This window comes from Eleginops maclovinus, chromosome 21 (assembly GCF_036324505.1).
Source record: "Eleginops maclovinus isolate JMC-PN-2008 ecotype Puerto Natales chromosome 21, JC_Emac_rtc_rv5, whole genome shotgun sequence".
In the NCBI taxonomy this organism is placed as follows: domain Eukaryota; kingdom Metazoa; phylum Chordata; class Actinopteri; order Perciformes; family Eleginopidae; genus Eleginops; species Eleginops maclovinus.
In genome coordinates, this window is record NC_086369.1 from 11,201,771 (window position 1) to 11,229,621 (window position 27,851).

A 27,851-nucleotide genomic window follows, 5' to 3' on the forward strand; every position below is an offset into this window, starting at 1 on the left:
TTCTGGAAACAGACGCTGAATCCCCTTCGGGAGAGTGACTGTGTCGCCATAAGTGGCCTTTAACTACCTTGTTTATCGGCATTGCACAATGCTGCGGTGCACCCTCTCCTTTCTCTGCACTGACAGGAAGCATAATTATGGAAACAGCTGCTGAAAAGTGCTAAACGAAAACAGGTGGCGCCGACGAGACACGCACGGAAATCGTTAACCAGGCTGGCATTGTCTTCCACCACGCTTGGCAGCATTTACTTTAATTATGACGGAGCACGTTTCTGAACTCTGCACCTTGATCAGAGAATCTTTCTATAGGAGCCAAATTAATAACGTGGGAAAAACTCTTCATTCTTGAAAAAGAAGGCGATAAACAAAGCACAAAGAGAACAGAGTCCCTGTGTGTCTTTGCTGAACATCAGGAAATAAGAGCTAATTATGAACTTCACAAAGCTTTCAGTGAACAATTTGCAGGAAGTGTCCCAACAAGAACATGCTTTTTGTAGATGGGGAAGAGCTTTCCGGTGCCATGGTAACACACTGGAGCTCTTACCTTCCAGATCATCATGCCCTGTCATTTTGAGACATTTTAAGCCATAAAGTGGAGGAAAAAGTGACCTCTAAGATGCATCTGCTGCTGCCAAACTGTTCTAAAGAGCTCCGCAAATTTATAGATGCCCTCAATAATTGCAGGTTGCAAAGCCATGTCTCTACACTACTCTTCCCAAAGGCCTTTACAGCAATTCCGGTAATTTAACTTCACCTGAGTTCTAACTGTATTTTTGAGAAAAGATTTACAAAGCAGGGGTCAGCTATTTCTGAACAGTTTTAATAGTGGAGCAATTTGCCAATTATACTCACTTACACTCGAGCAGCTGGTGTTCCTACTTTATATCATCGAGTCTGACAGGGAATTCATTATGGGAGATGTGTGTGTATATCTGCAAAACGGTAGCAGCACTTTAAATTATCAGCTCTACCATTGACAAATGCCTCATCGCCTCAAGTTTGCCAACTTTTCCTGGGGTAAAATATCTGGCTCCGTAACCTGCCGTTAATATAAATAAAGCCCTTAAAGACAGGCAAGAAAGCCTCTGTCTTTAGCACTTTATTAGGAAAAGTTGCAACATGTTACATCATCCTTTCAGTGAAAAAGCACTCCAACAGACATCTAATTATATTAACACCAAAGATGTCATTTTTTGGCATGGCTGTAGATGCTGCAAAGCTCAAACAGAAGCACTGTTTATCACCACTTCAGTGGAATAACCCTAAAAGGTTTATCATCATTTGAAAGCTGTGCTCTTAAAGCATCGAAGGTTAATGATTCTGCGTTGTGTTTGTTTGTGGAAAGGCTGAAAGAAGATGTAAGCCCATATGGAAGTGAAAGTTGTTCCTGTCTGATCTCTTGTGTTATTCATATAGTTTTCATTCAAAAGCAAATCGATCATATAGATACATTCTGTATTGTGTACAATATTCTTGCTCATTGTCAAGCACAATCTCACAAAGAGAAACTCCTTGTTCTGTATGTGCAAACCCCCGTGGAAATGAAACAGTAAAATGGATTCAATTCTGAGTATAAACAGCAGGTGTAAGATTAAAGAAGCATCCATTGCTTGATAGACTCACATAAAGGAACCTTTGTTCTACGCTGTTTGTTTTTCCATAACCTACCTTTACAACGTTTAACTAAACTCTCCTGGACTCCAGAAATAACAGTAACAAAGTTGAATTATATGTTGAGCAGTAAATCAAAGACTGAGGAGGATGAACTTGGCTCTCCCTCAACAGATCTCTGTATCATATAGTTGCCTCCAAAGACGGGACCATTTGAATCAATTCATTTTTCCTCTACCCACTCGGTAAATGGATCTTGGCAGTGGGGAAATCAATACAGCTTCACAAGTCTGTTCTTGTCTTCAACTTTAAAACAGGGGGGGGGGGGGGGGGCATAAATGGTAATCTCAATGTAGCGCTGGCACTACAACTAAAGCCAGGTGTGTTACACTGTCAGTGCAATGATCAACAAATGGAACATAGACATCATCTGCTGTGAATAATTGCAAAGCAACACTAATGATGATTGCCTCGACTTGGAAAAACAAAAACAATGGTGAGCTTGTCTTGAAGTATGTTCAATGTCAGTGAACCAATGCCTTTATTTCTACTGTGTACAATGAATTCAGAGACTTCTATACATAGGACTTCAGCCAAAGCATTTGTGCAAACATATGGAGTACTCTGACTGCCTCAATTACACTCCAGTGGTAAAAACATGACATGGGGGATTCTAAACCAGGCCACCAGGGTCGGCACTTGTACAACAGGCCATTAGTCTGCTATAATTGTCAGCAATACTGTCATACTGGTGTCTACACAGCATACCCCAGCATTAGCACAAACCATAAATTTAGCGGTCACATCAATCAGAGGCCTGAAATTAATTGTGCAATTAAGATTCTCATTGCTTGGCAGATATAGCTACTAATGGATCAGTGACAAGTGTGATATGATCGTAAAGAGGGGATTTTAATGTACTGTTTAATTGCTCTTATGTGGTCCACGCTGTTAGAACAGCAGCTTCGCAAGCCCATTTGTTCTCCACGGTCCATAGTCCATTGGAAGTAAAAAAAAAATGCTGCTCATCTCAGGTCATGCCCTGATGTTAGGGCAAGCATGGACAACGTTATTATGGCTCTTGAGCATATGTGACTTATGAAGCCCATTTTGTGTGTCAGGTTTTACATTTTAAAGGTTTTATATTACTGGTGTTTTAAATATGTGTATGACAGACCTACTTGTAACATAAAGTTCATTCACTGGCAGGGAGTGAAAGGACATCTTTAAAAGGAGGCAGGAATGTTTCCTCATCTCCTCAATTGTTACCATTGCCTGTTGCATATTGAAGCGTGACATTTGACTTGGTTATTTCAGGAAAGAAAGTGAGCTGAAAAACAACCTCTACTTCACAAAGCTGCTGGATGTGGACTAAAGGCTCAACGTCGCTCGAATTTGTAAACACAAACAGAGCTGCACGCTGGGAGATAAATGCCAACAATAAATAACATTCACTGGCAATGCGTGGGAAGTGTGTAGTGTACATTCTATGTGCCTTTCTTGCCTACATGTGGGAATTTCAGTGGTGTGTATTTTGAATGTGGCTGGGGATGCTTTGTAAAATAACTGTACTATTGAGCCTTAACGTGGTCAGTGTTACCAGGTTGAAGCAGGGATTGGTGTCATAGAGGGTAGCTGAGTCAAAAACGAACACTATTGCCTATCCATCCATGCTTTAATTGATGAAGTGTCCCATTTTCTTTACACACTAATTGCCTCGAGCCACATTCCTATGTCAGATGAAGTATTTCTCTGGTTCCTTTTACCTATAATAAAAAAAACATTACAAATGTGTGAAGACCAAAGCACTCAAATATTATTCATTAAGTTATCTAGAGATCACAACGCACTCATATTCATATTCATATTCATACGCCGAGGTATTCTGACAAAGTCTTTCTCCCGCTGCAAAGCAACCTCCTTTTATGATGAAAATTACGAGTTAACCTCCAAACCCGTAGGGGGCAGCAATCCTTTGACTTCATCCCTTTAGTCTGTTAAAATCCTGCCTTAAAAACATTGATGCAAACTCCCTGAGCTGTCAAGCGAAGGAATAACACAGCATAAAGTGACTTTGTTCACAAAGCCATTGATCAGCGCCTCAGACTCAGTCTGCAGGGTTTGAGCTGAACTTTTAAAAAGAACTCTGTCATCACTCAACTCTTCTTTCAATTAATGTCTCATCAACTCAAGGTCACAGGGTCGTCCTACAGATCCGAACTTGTACAACACAACAGTAGCAAAGAGGTTAAAATCTCACCATAAGGAATACTGTATTTTAAATGTCTATTATGGTGGATGGTAAAGGTTTAAGTATGAAAGGGCAGGCTTATTAGAGATGAGTCAAGTGTTTGGTAAAGGTTAAAGCTGCTCTACTTCTCAGATACAACATACTGTATCTGTCGGAAAATGTCTATCGATATCCTTGGAGTAATAAGGGAGAGGTAAGCAGACAGACAAAGACGGGGGGAATCACAGAGAGACAACACCCCACTCTGCTCTGTTGCCATTTAACCTTTTCTCTTTGCAGCGAGTACATATTTATTGAAAGCTATTGAGAGCTACTGCTATTGCTACTGAAAGCATGTCAAAATACACCCCAACCGTGGTAATTAAAGACGCTATGCAAACATGCTGGGAGGGTAAATTAATCCCTCTGGGGGCGCGTGCAGTACGCACCGGCATACAATAAAACATCAAAACAAAAGAAGACGTGGAGGGATTTTCAGCGCTGACATTAAACAACGGCAGGCAAATGTCACCTACACAAAAAAATGGCTTCTTGCTATTTTCATCTATACGGCTAAATCTGCCGCTAGTGTGTGTGTGTGTGTGTGTGTGTAAGGCTATATGTCTGACAGATGCCTGCAGCTCTGTGGCATGTCACTCACGCCACAATTTAAAACATCATCGCATTGTCATTGAGGGAGTTACATGAATGACAGCGCGTAATGATTGTCTTTACATGTGTGTCTTAGGTGTGTAGTACGTACATACGCACGCACCCACACTAACACTAACACTAATGCACCAGTACAGAGTGTGTGACAGAGTAGGCAATTACCAACCATGCTTTTCCTCCATGCTTTATTTGCAATAACTGTCACCGGCATAGCCTTGGCCTCCTTATCTGATTTTTATGAACATACTCTTAGGGATTATTGAGAGTTGTGAAAGCACTGCTGGGAAATGTCGAAAAAAGTACGAGGAGGGTAGGAAAAAAGGAGCGGTAGTGAGTGAGCAGCGAAATGCTGATCTGACGTGGAAAGCAATGCCATATCGAGTAGCAGTATCTCATAGCATGTAGAAGTTGATGAAAAGAGAGGAAAAATTACATAAACAGAGCGAGATTCTTAGACAGCTTTTCAATTATGGGCTTTTTCTGATTGCGTCATGCCTTAGGAGCTTAGGGAGCGTGGCCATCAAGCTCCCATAGTGTGCCTCATGAGTCACAGCCCAGGGGCAGCTGTGCATTTTTCAACAGCACTTTCAGCATCATTCAACTGCTGACGACAGTGCTGACAGGAGGTATGAATCAGTTTGGTGCATCCCTCCAGTTAGAATAAAGATTTGACCGCAGTGGTTACAAAGCCTGCTGACTCACCTGAAGGTCAGAGGTTCGACGCCCGCAGGAGGAAATGAAATCCTGTACATATAGTTGCCTTTACACTCAATTTCAATGAGTGATATTGTTTCCTAAATGTAAATATTATCACTCCTTTATTACAAATATGAATAAATTAAGAGCCCGCTTGAATGTTACAAACAACTATGAGGTTGCAGACCTTGGGGTGGTGCATTTCTAACTGGAGAAAGAGCACATTAGTAGCGTAAAATGTGTCTCAGAGGGCAATTTCTCTACAGGTTGAACATCCTATGGCGGGGTTAACAGCCCGGGTGCCAGGCTGAGTATTATGGGTAGGAGTGAGGTTGGCATTAGCGGGCCCTGGACTGCCAAGGTGCTGCGACGCCGGAGCCTGCTGTCAGAGCGACTGAGCGCAGGCTGGACGAGGGCAGTAGCCTCACCATCTGTTGCACGACAGCCAAAGTCACCCTGTATGTAGACTGTGTGTCTGAGTGCCAGAGTGGGTTTGTGTGCATAATCAATGTGTGCATGATACTGTCCCTGTTCATGTGAGAGTCTGCATATGCTAAAAGCTGCAATTGTGCCCTGCGCAAATGACTTCCATTACTTGAATGTATTAAGAAATAGGTCTGTGTTTCAATTCGAGTGTGTGTGACAAATATTGGTAACTGTGTGTGTGCGTGTCTGGGATTGGTTATGTTCACATCTTTACTTGTGAAACCATGTGATTTTGTTGGGTTAAAATTGGGGGCGCTGGTGAATATTAAGGTTTAGGCTGACTTTGTTGGCCTGGTAACAGCTTAACTATACATATTGATTTTTGGGTTGATTGAGCAGTTGAATGCACACCTGTGCAGCCACAACGACAAATCCATACTCTGCTGCACTGCATGCCGCTCAGTTTGTGATTTTTAACCGCATTTAGGAGTGAGGTCATTTCCTGTTATCTTTAATTAAAATATACACTCCAAATCACAATATCATTAATGATCTCTGTCAGTCTTCAGAAGCTCATCCAATCCAAAATCCAATGTATTCTTTTGTTTTAGCAGCAGTGAAATGAAATAGGTCATAAAGCTAGGTAATACTGACCACTTCTCGGGGCAGCAGGGAGTCCTCTGGGCGAATCACCAACAAGTTCACCGTCCCACCCATGGGCGTGGCTCGGAGCAGGGCCACCGCTTCTTCCTGGCTCTTTCCATTCAGGTCCACGCCACTTACCTGCAGGTACAAACACATACATAAATAATGAATATTCACATTTGCAGATTACACATGTCAAACAAATGTATACATACAGTAATTCAAGATGAAAATCAAAGAGCCCTCTGACTTTGACGAGGGGGGAATCTGTGTCCTCCACATAACCTTTATGCAGAATACCCACTGAGCCAGTTGCCGCTGGTATTAAAGTGAGCAGTAGCTGATTTTCATGTCAGTCTGATTGAAGTACAATCACAATACTGTTAAGTCTATCCACTTTTACTCAGCTCTGAGCTGAAGCTGAATGTGTATAGCCATTGGGAACAAAGTCTGTTTTAATCATTTCAACAAAAGCTCTGTAAGATTACATTTTGGAACAAACCCATATCAGCAACAGAGTAATTAATTCATTGTCTGAAATAATGTGCAATTTCACAGAGCAATGGTTAGAGGTTGCTAGAAAGCGCTGCCCCACCTCCAGCAGGCGGTCTCCGGCTTTCAATCGGCCATCTTGAATGGCGGCCCCTCGAGGAAGGATGTTTTTGACATAGATGGGAGCACTGCCACCAATGGGGACGTCCCTGGATGTGATGCTGAAGCCGAGGCCCTCAGGACCTAGGAAAAAATGAAAAGCAAACAGTTAGAAAGCTAAGGTGATAACGTACTGATTAAATATTCTCATTCATAGTTTGCTAACATCAGTCCCTGAGAGTTCACTTGCTGAAGGACCTTTCATTAAGTATGTTTTGTAAAGCAGGTTTGCATGAACATAGGCAGTACGTTTGTAGGATTGTCAGCCTACATGCTCTCACGCTGTGCAATCAAAGAATAATTATGCTTATGAAAGATGAAAGATTCAACTTTATTGTCATTGCACAGAGTACAAGTACTAGGACAACGAAATGCGGTCTCTGCATTTGACCCATCCTAGTGTTAGGAGCAGTGGGCTGCCATTATGTACGGCGCCCGGGGAGCAGTGTAGGGAACCGGTGCCTTGCTCAGGGACACCACGGTAGCACTTGGTCTTTCGGGGACTTGAACTGGTGACCTTCCAGTTCCCAGGCCAAGCCCCTATGGACTTTGCCACCACCGCCCTTTTATGTTTAGTGTCCCAGCGACTCAATGAGTTCATAAATGTGAACCTAAGAGTTGTTCCTCAAGGTCGACACAGTTTTACATGTTCTTGTTTTTATTTTTAAAGTCACCAACAACAATATCTAATATGCGACGAGTTTTGAAAATACCGAATGGAATTGGATTTTTAGTTCCTTTCATGCTTCAAAGAAGAAATGATGTGTATCTCCATATTGATATTTCTAAATAAATTCAGAAGGAATGTAAAAATGTTGTACCAAACATCATCATTTTTAGTGACTGACTACACAAACTGGCCAGACTTTATAAACCATTTCTTAAAGATCCTTTTCATTATACACCACTGTAACGTAGGAAACCACTATGCAGGGATCAAATGATGGTTTTCCACCATGTGCGGAACCTCCTATAGTTAATATAAACACACTTACTTCTATCTTTGCCATCAGGGTGTGTCTCAAGCATGTTTTTTTAGGGAAGTCCAGATGAAAACATGTCCCTAACTCTAAATATAGTGTCAATGCTATGAACCAAAATTGAGTGTTTATGATAAGCGCATGTGGACTTATAACCGCTCGCGCAAGTCGTGGTCGGATTAAAGACTGGTTAGGGACCAGAATAAGCAGAGGAAAGGGAATGATTATGGATTGCAAAATCTATAAAAATGCTGTTCAATACGGAGTCGTGCACTATATCTAAAGAAGCAAAAATGCTGTTTTCTAAATCATCGAAGTTCCATGAGCCAGATGTTTGAACCCGACAAACCCTTTATACTTCACGGTACAATGGCAGGGCATGTCTGGGTCAGAGTAATCTTATACTAAAAATACAGAGATGGTTTGAAGTTTGCATAATGTAGAAAGCAGAGTTTAATCTCTGTATATTAATGGCTTCCTATTAATGTATCAATGAACAAAAGATACATGCCTTTTTGGAGTGCAATGACTGGTAAGGCTAAATTCAACAGCTGACTATGAGAAAGCACCTCCGATAGCAGCTGCGAGTGTTATTTGCTTTGTGTTTTAAGACTGACCTTTAACGTTTATCATATTAATATGAATTGCTGCTGTTGAGGAAGTAGGCAAATAAAAATACAGATAAATAAGAGGATCTCATGCCTGACCTTTTCTGCTGACCAGAGCTGAATTCTTAAAATAAAACCCTGAAATGGTTTCAAATGTCAGCTCGGGAATGAGGTAAACCAAATAAACAACCTTGCTTCATAACACTATAAGATGAGTCATTAAATACAGCGTTCAAAGAGATGCATAACCTAGCCGTTGGCGGTTCTAGCAGACACGTAGAAAACGTGCGCGATGTGGTTTCAGAGGAGAATTTTCTGATGCTAACAACAGTGATTAGTATTCATGTCAAAGTAACTGCTCATTTCAGAGAGCTGTCAGCACCTCGGATGGCTCATCATGACCTACTTTTTCCAGTATGTCTCTGCAGCAGTCTGACAAACTCTCTGTCGTCTCGCTGACATCGATGGCGTTGATGAACAGGCAACACACAGAGCGAGAAGTGCGGATGTTAACTTTTCTCGTGGCATCGTCACACAAACAAACTTGCGGGAAAGGTGATCAAGGGGCTTGCTTCTAAAGTCAAAAAGTTAAGCTGTTGAGGATAATGACGTGCAGTGATCCCTCCATCAACGCTGTATGATAACTAAGCAGATAGAAATAGCTGCCTTATGTGGAATGTTAAATGTGCAGTTTAACTTCTTGAATGAAAAACTTTTATTACGAGGTCGCATCGCTGCCATGGCATCAGTGAGTGCATTTCCTTAGTCAAAATTAAACTACAGAGACTAATAAAAGAAGACGTATGTGGTTCCACTCCTTTCCTAATGACTACATGGTCGGTGATATCCTACTGCACCTCTGTCTTATAGATTCTGATTAAGCTGCAGTTGATGGTGCCCTTTTCAAAAACCTCTACGTCACTGTCTTTGTTCCCCACTCCACTGTGACCCCCCTCCCATGTCAGTGCGTTTCCTCTCATCTGGCCTGCTCACAGACTAATGAGCAGAATCAAACTCCGGCCCGTTGTAAGATCCCGTCATTAACATTCTCCAATCGGGCAATTAAGAGAATGCATCTGTAGCAGGCCTGCAGTGATTAACCGCTGACGTCTTTATTTTGGGCAATAGAAGACAAGGATAAAAGTAGATGTATCCTTTAAGGATTAGTTTGAATCCTGGATCCAATAGTCCAATCAAACAGCGAACATGAGGAGAGGCTGATGCACATTAGAATGACTTAATGGGGTGCGTGTGTCCTTTTTCGACTGCAGCATTTGATTACGGCACTCTTGTTAATTCGCCAGGCAAGATCTGCTCTTGCCACTCGGAACTCAGGCCCACTTAGGCCGAATCACAACAATTACAATGTGTCAATAACAAAACTGCCAAAGCCTTTTTAAAAGTACATTAGTAGTGATAAAATCTGTTGGTAATCACATGGAACGGTCAAAATGGATTTCAGGAGCACACTCCTTCCACTCTTTTGGATTTTAATGCTCTGTTTCCAATTCAACAATATTTGGACAATATTTCATACCCATTTAGAGTTCACGAATGGCTTGAAGTTTACAAGCGAGGCACATCCATTCTGGTAAGCCCCATTTAAATCAGGAGCAATAATCTCAGAAACCATTTCTGTCACACGGGCGAGAGCATACTTTTGAGAGTTATGGCTAGTTTTGAGTGAAACCATGAATTGGCTAGTGAAAATAAAATAAATACTGGCGTCAGTTCTCTGGAGCTGCTGGACCTCCACCAACATCGCCGCACAGTGGTTTCACTAAAAATGAGAGGCTTGTGTGCAGAAAAAAAAAGTACTTGATCACATATAAACACAAAAATATAAACTGCATTGCTGTCTCACATGGTACAAGAACTCTAACACTATGCTAGCATGGCCGTCGCCAAACATATTTGCAGCTGCATTCCCCCGAGCGTGTTTCATTTAGCCTGCACTGCTGCCCTCACTTGCCGCACTCTTCTCTGTGCCAGCGGTTGACTTAACATCTGCTCCCTTCAACTGAGAAAAGGAGAAAGGAGCCAGAGACAAAGAGAGGTCTAGTCGCCTCAGCACTGGTTCATTTTTCAACCGCCTGCTTGTCAATCATATACAGGTAGTGAGGTGATGAAAATGAGATGGAGTCTAACAGTAAACCCAACACAATGGTCGGCTCAGATATACTGCTCCAGGATCGAAGGCCCGTCCAAGTCCACAAACAAACCAACCTCAGCTGGAAGCAGACTGATTGCTCAATCTTAATATTTCAACCACACGGCCGTGGCGATGTAGCCTGAGCGCATCAAACCACGAGCTCTGTTTTGAAGAATCAGTTGATCTGTGTTTTCTTTTGGTCTGCTCACTTAAATAAAGTCTCCAGGCAAGTGCAGATTTTCTTAACAGATTTGAGGTTGTCTGCTTTCGACCAATTGATTACATTTAAAAATGCATACAGATCACGAGACAGAGTTTAGACGGAGTGGAACATTGGGTTTCCACTGGGAGACAGGTGCTATTTGCATCTGCTGTTGATGATCAAAACAGTAAAGCAGTTGAATGCTTCTGGAGGTGGGGATCCATAGATGTATTTTGATCACATCACCAGTTTGGTCGCTATAAAACATGTTTGCCAATCAAAGTGACTCATGTGAGTAACTCTACAAATTGGCTTTCCAGGTACTAGTTTTTTATTTATTTTGTTGCTGCATAAGTGTAGCATGCGCTGTGTACTGCATTAAAAACAACATAAACTGTTGACATTTTAAAGACGAAAGGTTTCACAAACTCCAGTTATCCAACATCGCTTGTGTTAAAAGGCCACATAACTGAGGTAAAATGGACCGGTCTGATAGGTGTAGAGGTGCTTTGTATGTCTTTAAATAAAGTCACTGTAAAGTCAGTTGATGACTGTGCGTAATGGCACTGTGCTCTAGTGCAGCATGTCTCCAACCCGACTGTACAAGTATCAACATATCTGCACTCTGCCTTCAGGTTGTTGTAGGGTTTGAACAATGAAATAAATGAAAGACTTTCCTTTTAGTTAGAAGTAAACAATCATCTAAATTATGGGAAAATGAATGCCATAATTCCATAATAAATCAATGTATTTATCATTCCTGTGATTTTGTCCTATTTTACCTTTACCTGTACCCTACTGGCTCTGTGCTGGGCATCATGATACCAAACAGATATAGAAAACACAAATGTACGTTTACAGCCTCTTGTTTCTTACCTTTCTTTAGCTGGATGTTGAATCTGCGTCCTTTGTTCTTTACGTAGGTGCTGTTGGACGGGTTTGTGCTCACCCTGCGCTGCAGGGAGGGGGAGGGGGCAGAAGAGGTTCTAGAGACCATGGTGTGCGGCAACGTGGCGTACCTTCGGCTCAACTCTGGGGTGCTTCCTGCCAGTGGCGCCGGGTGGCTACAGAGAAACACGGATCAAGGTTCAATAGATTACTGAAATAAAATAAACTGTAATACAAAGTAAAGCATTTCCAGGATGCTGTTTTAGGATATTGTGTATATTTTATAACAATTTAAAAAATAAGCAGACGTGTCAAGTATCAGTTTTGGGCCTTTATTGAAAACAAAGTGATCTCCCTGACCCTGCCTGCTCCCTGGATCACTCAGTTGGTTAAAATGCTCTTGAAAATAACTTGATTCTTGACAAATTGCTTATGGGGTAAAGAGTTGTTATCTTGTAAATAACATTTCATGTTTAATGTTGAGCTAACAACACATACTGCTCTAAATTAAACATATTTAGATATTGCCTTCATCTTTCGGGTTCCCATAACTCAACATTACATTAGTATCTCTGTTCAGAGATACCTCTAGCTTTCTGGAATTAGGCCAAAGACATTACAGAAAATGAATAGTAACCACTGGCAGATAAAATGGGCTTTTAACGAGATGATCAGCGATGCAGACTTAGAGGTCTCAGGTAGAAATTGATAATAAACCGCTCGCTTTTCTTTTATTGTGAAGCTTTTAAACTTTGATGGATTCATAGTGAACATCAAAAAGTAATTTACCGGTGTGATTCAAATAGAAATGCATTTATTGGGAGCCTAAGACTGCTTAGCCTAATTATTTAAATAAACATGAACTTTTGCTATTTTTCAAAGCAGAAGGGGCAATATTAATTTCACGGCAGTGTGTTTCTCACTTTCACCTGGCTTTCAAATTCTGTGTAGACACTATGTTTGCTGGATAGGGATACACAAGATAACTTTTAAACATACTCATGGCTGAAGTCTGGTTGTGGTCCAGTTCTGGGTGTCATCCCCCCCACCAGACTGGACCTGTCCCTCAGCTGCTGAGTGTCCTGGCTAAAGCGGACTCTATTGGAATGGGGCGGGCTGAGCTCGCTCTGGATGGACAGCATCTCGTAATGTCTTCTGAAGGCTGCGGGGACGACATGGAAGAGGATAACCTGGCCACGCATCGCCTGCTTGAAAATGTTCTGGGCTCTGGAAGTGATACAGAGAAAGTGAAAGAGAGCGGTGAGGTCATGCAAACACAAGTAAATTAGCTTTAACATGATAAGAGATACAAGTACAATAGTGTACTATCATAGCTTGCCAGATATAGAAGAATATGTGATGCAGTAGGTTGAGAGAAGATAGGGAGATATGAGGTTAGCATGGCTAATCGCAGGGCTGCTCACCGCATAGCAGTAAAGGACACAAATTACATTATCTATAATTACCAGCATCAAGGCAGGAATGAGATAAGAATGGTGAGTCATCGATGAGAAAATATATATTGTGTATTCAATATCCTGCCACTGAAACATACTGGATGAAGGGTGTTTAAGTCTCTTAATGGCATAGTAGTCTGTGTGTTTGTGTGTGTGGACATGAGTTGATTCCACAATCAGAACAGAAGTAATGAATCATGCATCAAGAAAGCTTTCCAGACAGTGAGGTTCCAAAGTAAGCAGACACACACTTCTCTCCTTACAACCAAACTAAGACAAACATAGCCAAAACACATACTCAGTCTCATGTGACTTTTGGGGCCAAATAAGCCAAGACAAGAGCTCAACAGGATTCCCAGGCGCATGAATTGTTTAGTCTGGTTTGCCCGTAGCACTTAGCATATAGATAGGCTCACCAGGAGCGAGCCATGCTGCAGCATAAGGGGCCAGAGATGCGGTGGATTTCTGGATTCCAACAATCCCACCTCCTGTTTCCAAACCCCCATTACCACGCCAGTAATACCATGCTGATTGTATCCAAATGACAGCCGCTAAGCTGCTTTTGCCACAACAGACAGCACTTCATTTGAGCAGAGTCACAGAGGCGAGGCGCGCACCCTGCACCAAGCCACTTCTGCAGGATTTGGCCTCTCCCATCTTTATTCTTATGGTAATTTACAGAAATCAGTCTCATGTGCACACTGAGGGGCGATGACAGAGTGAGTAAGTGTGTGTGTAGGCGTGTTTGTGTGCGCACCTGCACATATACAGTGCCATCACTTCAGTAATCAGCCTCCACGCGAGCCTGATTGAATAATAAATTACCCCATCAATGCATCATTACATTCAGTTAGATTAAGCGCCTCAAAATATTTACCCATGCAAAACAATCCAAGGAGATTAGACTATCACTTTAAATTGTCACTCTCTGCGAGGCACAATCGGAAGGGGGGGTGGGGTGATGATGGAGCGAGGCGGGCAGGGGGGAGAAAAGTTTAGCTACTTCACTTCGTTTTCATGCAGAATCACAAACATCCTATGCATTTGGATGCCGGTGAGGAACGTGTGTTCGGCACGGCGGGGAGGTGAGCGCGGAACGCTACAAAACATCACTCCCTAGTGGATTTGGTTTGTAAGCCTCTTTCACAGTAGAAAGGTTTGGAAGGAAACCGGGACGTTTACTAATGACAATAGCATCGTTTTGAAAAGAGAAAAATAAATCCTAAACCCTTAGTGGCTTTATGCACAGTCAGATGAACACATTAACATAATGATGGAAGGTAACCGCGATCGTCTGGAGCTTCACAAGCTGCGGAGAGCTCCTCTAATCTTTCCCAAAGTTGGTTGTAACACTTAAGGTATGCTTGCTTGAAGAAAATACTTTGTCTCTCACTTTGTCTCTGACTCCAAGGTGCAACTTGGTTTCTGTCAATCATCGGTAGGGTGGAACTAAACCACGTTTGTTTTTCATACCCATTACATATCCATACACTTCCACCAGAGTCCAGTGTGAATGGGAAGCAATCTGTTTCTCTAGCACACACATGCACACACACATAGAGACAAGTGTAGATAAGATGTTAAAGCGTATTCTAACTTTGTGTACGTGTCAGCGCATGTGCAAGTATGTGTGAGATTGGGCACATTAAGGTGATGTGTGTGTGAGAGGGAGAAGGGTGGCTTTGGGTAAATGGATGGAAAAGTCCCAGGTTAAACCTTCATTCCACTTTAAGGGATGAATGGAAGCCCTGAATCGATATAAACAAATGGAGGGAGAAGTGTAGGGTACCGAGGGCTGAAGGACTGTGACTCACTGAAACCTATTACAAGAGGGTCAACAAAGTCAGTCATATTTCTGTTTTACTGTGAGTGTGTGTCACGCCTCCCTGAAGTTTGGCTCCAGTTATACACAGCAGGAATATTTAGTGCTGTTTGCCAAACACAGTGCAGCAGGATCACACCGTATGCGTCTTATACATGTTTTTAAGCAATATAAGAAATGAAGTAAGATATATAATCATGAATAAAGGGTGGACTTCAGAGCTTACTGCTCAAAGCGCAGGTGGCGAATGTCTCCCTGATTAATTTTGACGATACAGTCGTTCTCCTGGAAGAGTCGCTCCTGCTCGGCTTTTCCCCCTGGCTCCAGACGCTTTACCAGCAAGCCCTGCGTCCTGTGAAGGATCACACATCAGGTTAGAGATAACACATCGTTGAGACACATACTGTAGTAGTTCCAAGACAGAGTGACATATTAATAAACTGAGCAGCAGCCAGCAAGTTGCAGGCTACATCCCCTGCATCCACTCATTTAAAAAAAGGTAATGAGAGTCAACAGGAGACCAGCAAAGAGAAAAAAGGAAGTGAATTAGAAGATAAGGTAGGAGGTAAGCATGAAGCAAGAAATCTAACTCTTAGTTACCCAGAGTTGGTTGTTCGCCAACAACAGTGCAACAGAGAGCTGCAAGTGTTTTTTAGCCCTAACAGATGTTGAGGTAGTGTAATTAAGTCAACAGCGTAACTTTAAGTTAGTCGTAATGTACTTGACTGTCACCTAAATAAAAAAGGTGTCGAAGGTGGACATTTTGTTTTGGGCTCACAGACATGCATACACCTAAAAATGTCCTTAGCCATTATAGTAGCCGTAATAGGAGTCCAAACAATTGGGATGAAAGTATAAAGTATTAGATCTTAAATAGACATGATTAAAGAATATGGCAGCAGCAGTCCCTAATATTTGATCAAATGATGTGTTTAGTAATATGGAATAAAACATCTCTTAAAGAAGTTTCCTGTTGATGTGGGTTAACCTTTTGTAAGTTCACTTTCAAAACTTTGGAGTTTAGATAAAGACCCAAAATGTCCTGAGAGCACTGATTTACTACACTTTAAGCCGGTGTCTGTCCCTCTGTCCTTCACTCTATCTGCCTTTCTGTGGGCAGGTTTGAGAGAATGGCAGGGCGGTTTGTCTGGGGTAATCCAGACCAGCAGCTAAGAGATCATCTCATGGCTGCAGAGGAAACGCTGCAGTTTCCTTCACTGGAGCTTAATACGAGAGCCGGCAGTGTTATAATAAATACTCAGGCAGTTCCACAGCGGGGCCATCTCAGCAATCCCTTAAAAAATGGCAACCTTTACCTTCAAATACCCCCTTCCCCCTCCTCCCCTCAGTCTCTCTCCTAGATAAATACATCAGTGAGCTCCTTTGGGCTTTAGTTAGGCCCTGAGGATAACCACATGCAAAGAGATCTGATGTGCGCTCGCACAGCAGAACTACAAACTCCATCCGTCTCTAAGGCGCCAGATGCCTGAGGTAGCAGGTAGACTGACTGAGCGCAAACATTTGGTGTCCTTGCAATAACTGACAAAAAGTTTGGAGGCTTACTTTTGGGAAATTAAAAATAATGATGAAATATAACAGAGCCAAAGCTATTCCAGAACCAAAGATGTACAAGATAAAGTCGCTTACACGGCAACTGACAGCTTATCGATGGCAAGGACATATGCTGCGTGCTTTCCATAAGTTCATGTGACTTCCTGTTGTTTCACTGGAAACATAAACAAGAGCACATTTCAATTGTGACCCTGTTTACTGCAGACAGGGGCAGATTTTCCGAACTCTTTAGCATTTCAGCCAAACAGGGCCACTGTCGGAACATTGGTCTAATTGGCTGCATAATGTGGACATCCACGCTCTCACCACAGAATCATCAGCTCCTCAGTTGGGGTAAATGGCTTAGCATTAAGTTGAAATTAAAGATCACAAAAGGCGCTTCCCTCTTTCTCGGTGTCCGAGACGGCGTTGCCAGGTCAGCTTGAGTGTGTTGAACAGAGAGTAATTGCAGGCCGCGTGGAAGCGGACATGATTGTGCTTTATCTCCATAAGTGTTGGCAGCTTGAAAACAAAGTATTGTGGATGGAGATTACATCATGGACACACTCTAATGACTCCTGATGTGCTAGCAGAGCAGAGGCAGTAGATAAAGGAGTTTTGGTTGATCCCTGATCAGTATTCAAAGCAGCAACAGGGAGGATTAGGGGCAAAGCAGCATCTTTTAGAGATTTGAAGAAGATGATTTAGTAAAAGCACTATTATTGTGATGGCTGTAATGCACTGCCATCTCAATTCCTCCTCATCGCACTGATGGCTTTCTTGGGCAAAAAGCAGGAGAGCTAAAGAAAACTCTAAAAGGTATTTTCCAACAGGGTGTACGTCCGTGGATAGATTAGGTTTTATATGTGCACATGGAGTTTGTAGTTAGAAACATCAGGAAATACATCTAGGCTGCTAAGTCTCACTGTTTCTAAAGCATAAGATCAGCATTGCACTACACTGCATGGCCTTACTCCATCTTGTGGCTGGGCAGCAGTGCTGAAAATGATTTGAAGGAGGCCACCTGCTCTCGTCTCCTGCCTTTAATCAAACAATAATCCAATCAGGATCTATTTAAGCACGGCAATTATGTCCGCAGTTTGTTTACAATCGAAACTGGTCATGGATTGAGAAGTTCATTAAGCAAAGAATGCATCTGCCATGGGCGTGTGTATTTGAGCGTGCAGATGTACAGTATATTTATGTGCGCAGCATTCAAGGCAGATCAGCACTGCTTACAATACAGTTTGCGTGTGTGCAAGGAAAAAAAAGTGACAGCGAGAATCCTTGGGGGAACACACTGCTGGAGGTGAGTCCATACTCTTCATACACTGAATGGGTGTACGTTCTGTGCATCTGGTTGTGTTTGTGAGAGATAGAGAGTCTCTAAGCTCCCTCCTGCAGCTGTCCGCCCCTCCTGCTTGGATCTGACTTGATGTGAGTACAGTGAAGCAGAATACAACCAGGCGACGTTGGAGCGCCTGCAGTTCCTTGTTTGCTGTCTGCTTTTGCTGTCTGTCTGACCCCTGTGGCACTGGTCTAGACATTAATGACAGCCCGCTGAGGCTAATGCCTCCTGTCCTAGCGCACAGCACACAGGAAGGAGCTGGACCGGGCCATTAGCATCATCCCACTGACCAGACGCTAAGCCTTATCATGTCTGAAGTTAATTGAAGGCTCTGATAGCTATTAGTGCCTACCTTAGCTGATGGAGAAGAAATCCACTCTCAAAGCAGCATTACTGCTGTCTCTGGCAAGATGCAGTTTGAGTTTGTGGGAAGAGCTTAAGGATAACACCGTGTCTAATAAATGTTGGATTTGAACTTTATTTAAGCGATATTAGTGAGTGTGAGCCATCATGAATCATTATTATGCTCCTCTGACTCAGGATAACTCAAAGTGCCACAGCTCTTTCAGGGAGTCAATCGCACGAGGTCAGAGCTAAATATAGTTTCCTGACACTTGCTTATAAACAGCAATGGGATTAGTGTCCCTAAGAAATGACACGCAGCAGTCTTCAATGACAGCCAGCTTCTCTCCCTCAAATGTCATCCCATTCCATTTCCTCACTTTGTCTTTTCACCTCACCCACCCCACCTCCTCTTTCCCAGCGCTGAGTAGTCACATTCACCTTGGAGCTGAGCCAGTCCCTTGGCCTGCAGCGGGGATCTGTGTTATACACAGGCTTTTAGTTTGATTACATCTGGCTACTTCCTCTGTCCTTTATTTTTCTGGAATATTGTAAACTGGGATGTATGCTCCTCTTGTCCCCTGTCATCGACACTCCCCACCAGTTTAAAAAAAGGGCCGCTGTCTGAATCACCTTCAAGGCAGAGCAGACACCGTTGTGACTGAGGACATAGGTTAGAATAAAGTAAAAGAATAATACTACAAGCATTCAAGAGCAGTGCTGCTTTCATCTGTTTTTCTTCCCACTGGGGGATTCTGAGCTTTCAGATAAGAGTGTTGCTGGGTAGTGTTTTGGGAGTGGGACTCACAAAAACAAAAAGATGGCCAGAAAAATCACAGCCAGTGAAAAAAGCAGCCTGGAGTTAAATGTTAAAAGAGGTGAATAAGAAAGAACAGAGAGAGAGAGAGAAAGAAATATAGAGGGAAATGATGAGTAAATGCAACAAGAAAGCAACATCCACAGGCCTTCAAACCACAGGAGGTGGCAGGCGCATCGGATGGTGAAACTAACCAGCTATTGTTGCGCACTAAGCTGCTTTGATTCTTGCATTTTCCAATCTCTCTCTTTTTTTTTTTACCTGATATCGTGCGAACTGAGAGGCACTATGTGGATCCCCAGGGGCCCTCCTCCGTTGGACACTTCGACTGGCTTCAGCAGGCCTCTGCAGGACGATGATGGATGGGGCCGAGAGGAGGAGGAGGGGAGGGGGGAGGCCGGGGGAGACAAGCATGAATACAAAACAACAGGAATGACAAGAAAATGTAGAAAAGCAGGATATAAAAGAAGACACGGTCAACACGACACGAAGTTGATGTGATGTATGGGATGGGGGTTGGTGCGGCCTTATTGGTCGTGGCTGCATTGTGTTGTCTACACAAAGTCATCCATTACAAAGTCAGGCTGCTGGACCTCAGGGTCGATTAGGGACCCAAATGGAGACTTCAATTAAGTGATTAGGATCAGAATGTTGTGCTAAAAGAGAACAGATTAATTGAAAAACGTGTTGGGGAACGGAGGAGGAGAAGGGGAGGTTAATTTGTGCAGATAAAGACGTGAAGACAAATGAACACAAGCATCCGGTGATGCAGATGTGTGTGTTGGTGGGAGGGGGCGTGGTGTTTATGTACTGTATTTTCATTGTCATTTGGTGAAATGTGATGACAATCTTAAACCTTTCTGGTATAACTGTAATAGGTTAAAAGGTAATTTCACACAAACAATTATAAAATGCTTACCTCTGTAAATGTAACAGCATTGTGAATAAAAACGTTTGTGTGGTGACAGAATTATTAGAAAACGCAGATTTGAAATGGTAAAATAAGACCAAAACTAAAAAAACATAGGTTAATACGAAGACGTATGGTATGGTATGGTATGGTATGGTATGGTATGGTATGGTATGGTATGGTATGGTATGGTATGGTATGGTATGGTATGGTATGGTATAGATCGCTTACTCTAGACTAAACCCAGGTGAATGTTCCAGTGAGGAATCGGCCCTCCCTACTGGCTCTATCCGTTCAATCCTCCTTTCTTGTCTCCTTCGCTCTTCTTCCTCCTCCTCCTAAAAAGAGAGAAACAAAAAGGGAAAAAAGGGAAGGGTAAGTCATTGAAAGCCTGTTCCAGCAAAGTAAAACACTCACACTCTCAATGTCATCATTTATTATTTGGCTGTGCTTGCATCTCCCTCTGTCCTGCCTATATCTCTCCCCTGGCTTTTAATCCAATTACCTGCAGGAACAAGTAGCGGCCTCAATTCTAAATCAAAAGAGACTTTCAGTAAAGTAAAGACGTCATCACTGAGGATGCTACAGAAACATCCTTTTCCGAGCCAAAAACTTTAGTGACTGTAGTGACAAAGTGGCCCTGATCGATTGCTCTTTCTCCATCAATCAGGTCTGGCCCGGGGCGTGGCACCGCTGCCGGGGTTTTTGCGGTGATGTGATCGGGTCCAGAGTGAAGGAAAGTGGTCGCACACACTGTCATTTGTTTCTCTCACTCTCTTCATTTCATTTACTCATCTTCCTTCAGGGCCATTAGGCAGCGGGGCCGGTAGGCGGTGGCTTTTACAGGGCAGCCAGACGTCTGAGGACTTAACTAGGCTCTGGAACCAGAGCGGCTTCATGCTCCCCTTAATGGGGGATAAAATCTTTATCTGAGCTATCTTTACAGGGATGGTACAGATTGAGCAGGGCACTTACATGCAGTGCTGACATGCTGCATGTAGAATAGGACGGAGACCGATTTAATAACTTAGGGTTCCATTTCAACTATTCATGTGTTGAAGGTTAGATATATGGGAGGTTCATCAAACAAGTGACAAGAACAATGATCATCAACACTTCAAATTTAAAAGGACAAGGTCATTTCAGCGTTTCTTCTAGTCCTGTTAGTAACTGTGTGTGTGTGTGTGTGTGTGTGTGTGTGTGTGTGTGTGTGTGTGTGTGTGTGTGTGTGTGTGTGTGTGTGTGTGTGTGTGTGTGTGTGTGTGTGTGTGTGTGTGTGTGTGTATGCGTGCGTGCGTGCATGCGTGCGAACCTGTCAGCCCCCAGACAGTGCAACGTCTCGTCTGAGGCTCTGCTGAAACGCTTTGTTAGCCACCGCTATTTCCCCGGCCTCACCCTTCACCTCCCTTTTTCTCTTCTCTCTTGCTGAAATGTCAAACACATCCAAAAAGGTCCAGTCCCATTATGGTTTCTTTATGGAAATGGATTCAAACCTATTCAGAGCGCAGGATATCTTTGGTGACACACAGGCGTGGCACAGAGGGACTCTCTCACCTATTTATTTATAAGCGTGGGGGGAGGACATTTTCCTCGGCAGTCTACCTTAACTTAAGGGACCTTGACTCCCTCTACCTGTCTATTTCCTCTCTGTATTCGCGCGCTATGAAAATGAGCCAGTCCATCAGTCAGCCCTGCCTTTAATTACATGTCAGCTGCGATCCCAGGCACCTAGTGGGGCCCAGTATTCACAAAGGCTTTTATGAAAAACCCCCACGTGGATTGGCTTATTCTATATTTTTTACATATATATGCTGTGCACAAAGGACCTGTCTACCTGTGGGAATTAATGAATACAGACAGGAGAGCATGAAGTGGAGAAGACAGGTGAAATTGGACAAGAAGAATACATATTGAACCACATACTTTAAGTGTATGCTTTACAAAGAGATGGGCAAAAACTGAGTTTATGTAAGCCAAGAGAATGTTGACTTACATGAATAGAAATGTTCATAAAGAATGAAGGAGGTGACAGTGCTCATCGTCTTGCGTCTCATTACACAAGTGATCAGAGAGGCGAGCTAACTCACAGTGGATCATCACAGAAAGTGACATGTAATTAACTTCAGTAACAGTAGCTCTCAGCAACAATCTTCTCTCTGTGAGTTTGCCCGTGAAGATGTTAAGTGGATTCCTTAAAAAAAGATGTTATTTTATTTGATATAATAAAGAAAACGAAAGACTATCTGTGAGAAAGGATGCTTCACTTGCCAAAGGCCAACTGCAAAAAGTACCAACAGGTTAAGTGTGAGTGTGACACATAAATTACCTAACTGTGGTACGAGCAGATGTCACTGAAGGGAGGTGATATTTCTATCCAGGTATCTTCCGGGTGACTGGTGTAAGGTACAAAGAGGAACTGTGAAAATAACACTAAAGGGAAGAGAAACTTGTGATAAAAAAAGAAAGACGTTTTAAGGGAGGGCAAAGCAGAGTGAGCTGGAGGAGAGAAGAAACATCTTTTTAAAAGTGGGAACAACTCCAGAAAGAAAGAGACTTTAGTTTGTTTCAACAACGTTTCATAAAGCTGTATTCTTCTCATTGTATTTTCTCCCTCAGACTCTCTCCGCCTTACATGCTCCTGATTTAGACTTTGACCTTCCTCACATGACATCTGTGGAATAGTTGAACTGCTTAAGATATGAAAGAGGAATCATTTCACTGCCCTGGCAGGATCCGTAATGCTTTTGGTGAAAAAAGTACCGATGTTAAGCAGCTCTAAAGTGAAACCTATATCTTCATAATCTAGCTGAAACAAATGAAACACCCGTCTTACACGCCTGGTTTTGTTTGTGCTGGTGTCCGGATGTGACAGCACAGCTTTTGTGGGTGTTTTCATTATCATATTATAATGCGCAACACGCTTCAACTGCCTGTAAATTTACAGCATAACCAGAAGCGCGTCATTGACACTTTTGACACCGATTCAAGACGCGGCTACCCAACCAGTAAGGGCAGCGCCTCTTCATTAGAGGCTCAGGACAAAGACTGAGCTCTCACCAGACACACATAGCGTCTAAGGCTGGATATAGTGAGTAATCACTTGTTGAGATTGACATTTTAGGCAGTGAGGTCCTCAAGGATAGCTGCTGACTTCTGTCTATGGTAGTCATTGTTGTAGGAGTCAGTGTATCCTTGTGACCAGGGGCAGAAGAAGAAGCCACCTCCCTTTATAATCACTGCCAGCACACTTGCTGTCTGTCCTTGTGTCAGAAGAGTGACATCAGAGGAGAGACAGGGGCTAAATATACATCCATCTCTCACGCCCGTCCATTCTCCTTCTTTCATTGTCTCTCCATCTTTCTGAGTCTAGCCTTTCCCCATCTCTAAAAATGCCCTCCATTTCTTCCTACCCTGAGTGCTTTTAGCACCCTGTTGATCCCTTGGTAACCAGCGGAGTGGGGAAGCAACAAGGCTTTTCAACTGTCCATGGCACTCATTTCTATCACTCTCCTTTTGCTTCATTCTCTCCCTCCCCGTTCCCTCACCCTTCCTCACATGCATTAGAGCGAGTCCTGAGCCCTAATCTGCTGCCAAAAATCTACCAGCTCCTTACCCCTGGCTATTGCTTTCCTTCATTGTTGGAGGTTTGGCCATAGGACAGCTGCAGCATTAGATTATTGAGACGCATACTGGAAAGGGGGAGAAAGAAATGGAGGGGAGAGGGAGGGCTGCAAAGTGCAGAGTCTTGTTACCTTCAAACGGACGGACAGGTCAGAACACACACACACACACAAACACACTTACACTTACACACATACACATACACACACTTACAAACACACACACACACACACACACACACACACACACACACACACACACACACACACACACACACACACACACACACACACACACACACACACACACACACACACACACAAATGTAAGCCCACTGCTTGAGGGTTGGTGCAAAGGGTGTGGGTTGAGGAGCTGTCAACCTCTATCAACCGCTGTCCTAAAGGACACCTACTGTAAGCAAGTGTGTGTGTGTGTGTGTGTGTGTGTGTGTGTGTGTGTGTGTGTGTGTGTGTGTGTGTGTGTGTGTGTGTGTGTGTGTGTGTGTGTGTGTGTGTGTGTGATGCCATTAGCCATGAATGCCACATGCAACATGTAGCCGTTAGGTGAAGCGTGGCGGGGACTCCCTTCTGAGTCCACATTTGGCGTCAAGGGCGTAACAAGGACAGGTTCAAAGGTCGCAGCAGATGGTGTGTTTGTGGCCACCACCCCTCCTCCAGGGCTGGGGTCCACATCTGTGGGACAGCTTCAAGTGGGGAACAGGGCTCCCTGTCAGACAATATCACACGTTTCCTTACAATGGGCTGTCTGTGCCCAGCAGAACAAACGGAGGCCAAAGAACCACATATAGATTTATCTCAAAGTGAACAGAGTGGGATGTTGGCCATTTGAAAACAATACAGGAAAGAATTTAGTCAAAGCATTTAGCAATATGGCCGTTGAAATATTTACATAGACTGCCCTTCCTTTCTGACCTGGCCTGCCGAATTTTGAAACATTCATTGGGAAAGCTGACATACAGTATGCCCCTTATTGAAACATTAAACCAGCCAAAGGTAACAAACGATAGCAACACGTGAAAAGAATCTGCTTTCAGTGAGCAGAGGTGTAAGGTAGGGGGGAAAGAACAACAGAGGCGGAGGCTTTTCTCTCTTGCTCATAAAAAGGTTAAGGAGCCATAATTGTACCCTCATTACCTCCCGTTAATGCAGTTCGACTAAACACTGTACACCAGAAAAGACCTGAAAGGACTCCACAGTCCTGCTGCATAGCACAATGGCACTGACATACAGAAACAAGCTGCCGGTAATAACTCCTAATTGTACTATTATAGTTCATTTGACCTCACAAAGCAATTATCGATACTTTTCCATCTTAACCAGAGCCAGAATCTCGCTGATTTCAATCAGCTGTTAAAAGAAGTTTAAATGCATTTGGCACCGTGATTTTTCACCTATATTTGAACCACAGATGATCCCGGGTACTGTACTTAAATTAGAGCAGCTGCCTCCACCAGCTGCTGAAGGATGGTGCAGTGTGTTGGATGACCTGTTCATGGCTGTGACAGAGTTGACCATACACAGATTGTTCTTCTTGTTACAGAAGGGCTTTTATCCTTCATATCCATCCCCTCAGAGGAAACAGCCATCAGGGTCAAAATATGCGCCAAAACGGCCTCTGTGAATAGATTGGACAAGACTGTTGCACTGTTGAACGACCCAGCCCCACCCTCTCCACCATCTTTAACCCTTCCTTCCCCGCCAGCCCATCGGACTCCAACGCCATTAAAACAACCAATACCTCACAATGACTAAGATGATGAGACACTTATTTACATTTATGTTGGGGATAAGGGAGCATTATAAAAGGCTAAGTGAAGAGTTAAACTGATTAGTGCATGATGAAGGGCCATAATGACCTCCTTCATCCTACCCACAAGTTCCCTAAATGGGACTTAATGGTTGTCAGCAGAGGCTAAAACCAGTTTCAGCAAACTGTCTTATCTTCTTTATATGGTTATGATCTCATGATGATGTAAGCTAATGGGGATTTCAATACACAGAAATCAGGATTTATTGTGTTGATGTGATTCGAGTGGAAGGGCTTACTGTTTAGGCCTCTGTTTCAGAGAATGTTGCTTTTTGTCTGGCGAACTATAAGCTCCCTGTTGGAGTGGAAATTGCAAATCTGGATGAAAATCAAAGCAGTGTGAACCCTGGTGCCTGCTATTACTTGCTATGAATGGGTGAGTGAGAGAGAAAGAGAGGCTGAGGTTATGATACTACAGTCCTATGTTTGTGTGCCAAGGGGAGTTGCCGAGGCGGCGGCTGTCCTCTGATGAGGACATGTGTTGTCTTTCATATTTCACACCCTGCACCCACGGGCTCCAGTCTTGTTCAAAGGAGAGCACTTGCATTCCAGATTAGATGTACTATTCCTTTTGATAAAGACGAGAGTGAGAGTCAAATGTGCGTTGTTGTGCTAGGTTAGGACTGTCGGGAGTGAGGTTGAGTATAAAGACGCTGTTCTGAATGGGAACCAAGTAAATAAGACACAAGTTTTTTGATTTAAAAAACGTTTGGAAATACAGTCCAGTGAATAGTTTTTTACTTTGACAGACTTTTCAGAAGCGTTGTTTATAAATTCAACAATTCGATAGTACTTTTATGTACTGCTAGCATTATTTTTTATTGTCTTAAAAAAATTGGTATTTACTTTTCTTTCTCACCCAAATGATGACAGCAAATAACCTATAACTGTCTGAAATGTTCTAAGAATCCTAATCAATATCAATCACCGCATTGTTTAAACTAAATGATGAACGATCCTTATGGGGACACAACGCTTTATGTTTCTTCTTATCAATAAATCTCTATTCTCAATTATTTATTTCCCTGCCATGATATCATCCCCAATTGACCACGTTTTATAGACCTGCCTTATCCAAACAGCTGCTTTTAATCAACAATACAGCCTTTAAATCTGTCTCTCTTTGTTTTGGAAATACATGGCTTCTGGCTCGTAAAAAGTTCAAGCTCAAACGTGGATGTATTTGAAGAAAATTACAGGGACAGACAGGTTCCTAATGCTGTTAAGCAAATTAGATCAGAGATGTGAGGCTGCATTTGTCCACATCAGGACGGAGAGCGGCGAGATGTGCAAGGGTGGGGGTGAAAGTCGGACAGTGCTGTTTGCGGGCTGGTATTTGGAAAAACAAAATCATGCCTCTCTTTTTACTCCAGTCATTCTCCCTATTAGTCTCTTAACTACAAACTCTGGCTTTTCCTTTGTCTCTGCACTCTACAGTGAGACACCTGCTTTGTGTGGAATACATCGTATGCCATGCCTGTTTCATATCAGGCCTGCCCTGATCTATCAATGACACAGCTGCCTTTGCCTTTGCCCACTGTATCGTTAAATTGCCCTTTAATTAAATTAGGCCTGCTAATTATGAGGGCTTAAATCAATCACCAGGTCAATAACAAAGGCCCAAAGCGGACGGAGAGACCCGAGACTTTTTCCAAACCTCATCAATAACATGCACAAACCGGAGCAGACCCCTCCTGTACCAGAGAGCCGGAGGTTCAAACGGGTAGGGATTACTGCGAAGTGAGTTATCGGCAGCAGCTTTTGTCCAGAGCACTTCTTACTCTTACAAGCTCGCTGAATAATGTTGTTTGAATACAGTGGAAGCGTTCAAAGACTTAGAATATGCCAAGCATTTTGCTTTAGAATAGCACTTCAAAGGGGGTGTTTAAAGCAGTTGGAGGGTTTCTGGTGCATAAAAAATGGTTCAAAGGGGATATTATGACTTTCCAGACACCTGGCTTAGGTGAAGAGAGGTGATTGTGAACAGATAATCCTGGAGGTTGAGTGCGCGGCCCAGCTGAGCGGACGGTCCCAGATGAATCCCAGATCTTTATCCATGCATTAAAAAGAGCTCTGTGGTGCTTTTCACAGATTAATCATCATTTTGAGCTTATTAAGTGGGAGGACAGTCTGCTTTCCTCTGCTCAGAACGTTAAATCCATCTTTCAAACTGTGAAGGTCAGTGAGCGAATGTTACCCCCGTTGAAATAATAGCGGGTGTTTGAATTTCAATGAGAGCACCCATGGTTCAGATCTGGATTGCAATTAAATGCGTCTTCTTTTTTTATTATTATTATGATTTTCAGGAGTCTCATCGGCAATTACGTGAGTCAGAATCACGCTGACTTATTGAGCAGCACGGTGGCTGCCAATAAGCTACTACCCCTGCGCTGCC

General features: G+C 43.0%; 1 protein-coding gene across 1 annotated transcript in view; it reads right to left on the bottom strand.

Moving 5' to 3' along the window:
- LOC134884130 (partitioning defective 3 homolog) overlaps positions 1-27,851 on the bottom strand; it is a 278,180-nt gene that overhangs the window by 133,171 nt on the left and 117,158 nt on the right. Inside the window, 7 exon segments of the mRNA XM_063912802.1 lie at positions 6,290-6,418; positions 6,876-7,015; positions 11,750-11,937; positions 12,761-12,988; positions 15,267-15,392; positions 19,360-19,443; positions 20,240-20,346. Coding sequence (XP_063768872.1) covers positions 6,290-6,418; positions 6,876-7,015; positions 11,750-11,937; positions 12,761-12,988; positions 15,267-15,392; positions 19,360-19,443; positions 20,240-20,346 — 1,002 coding nt within the window.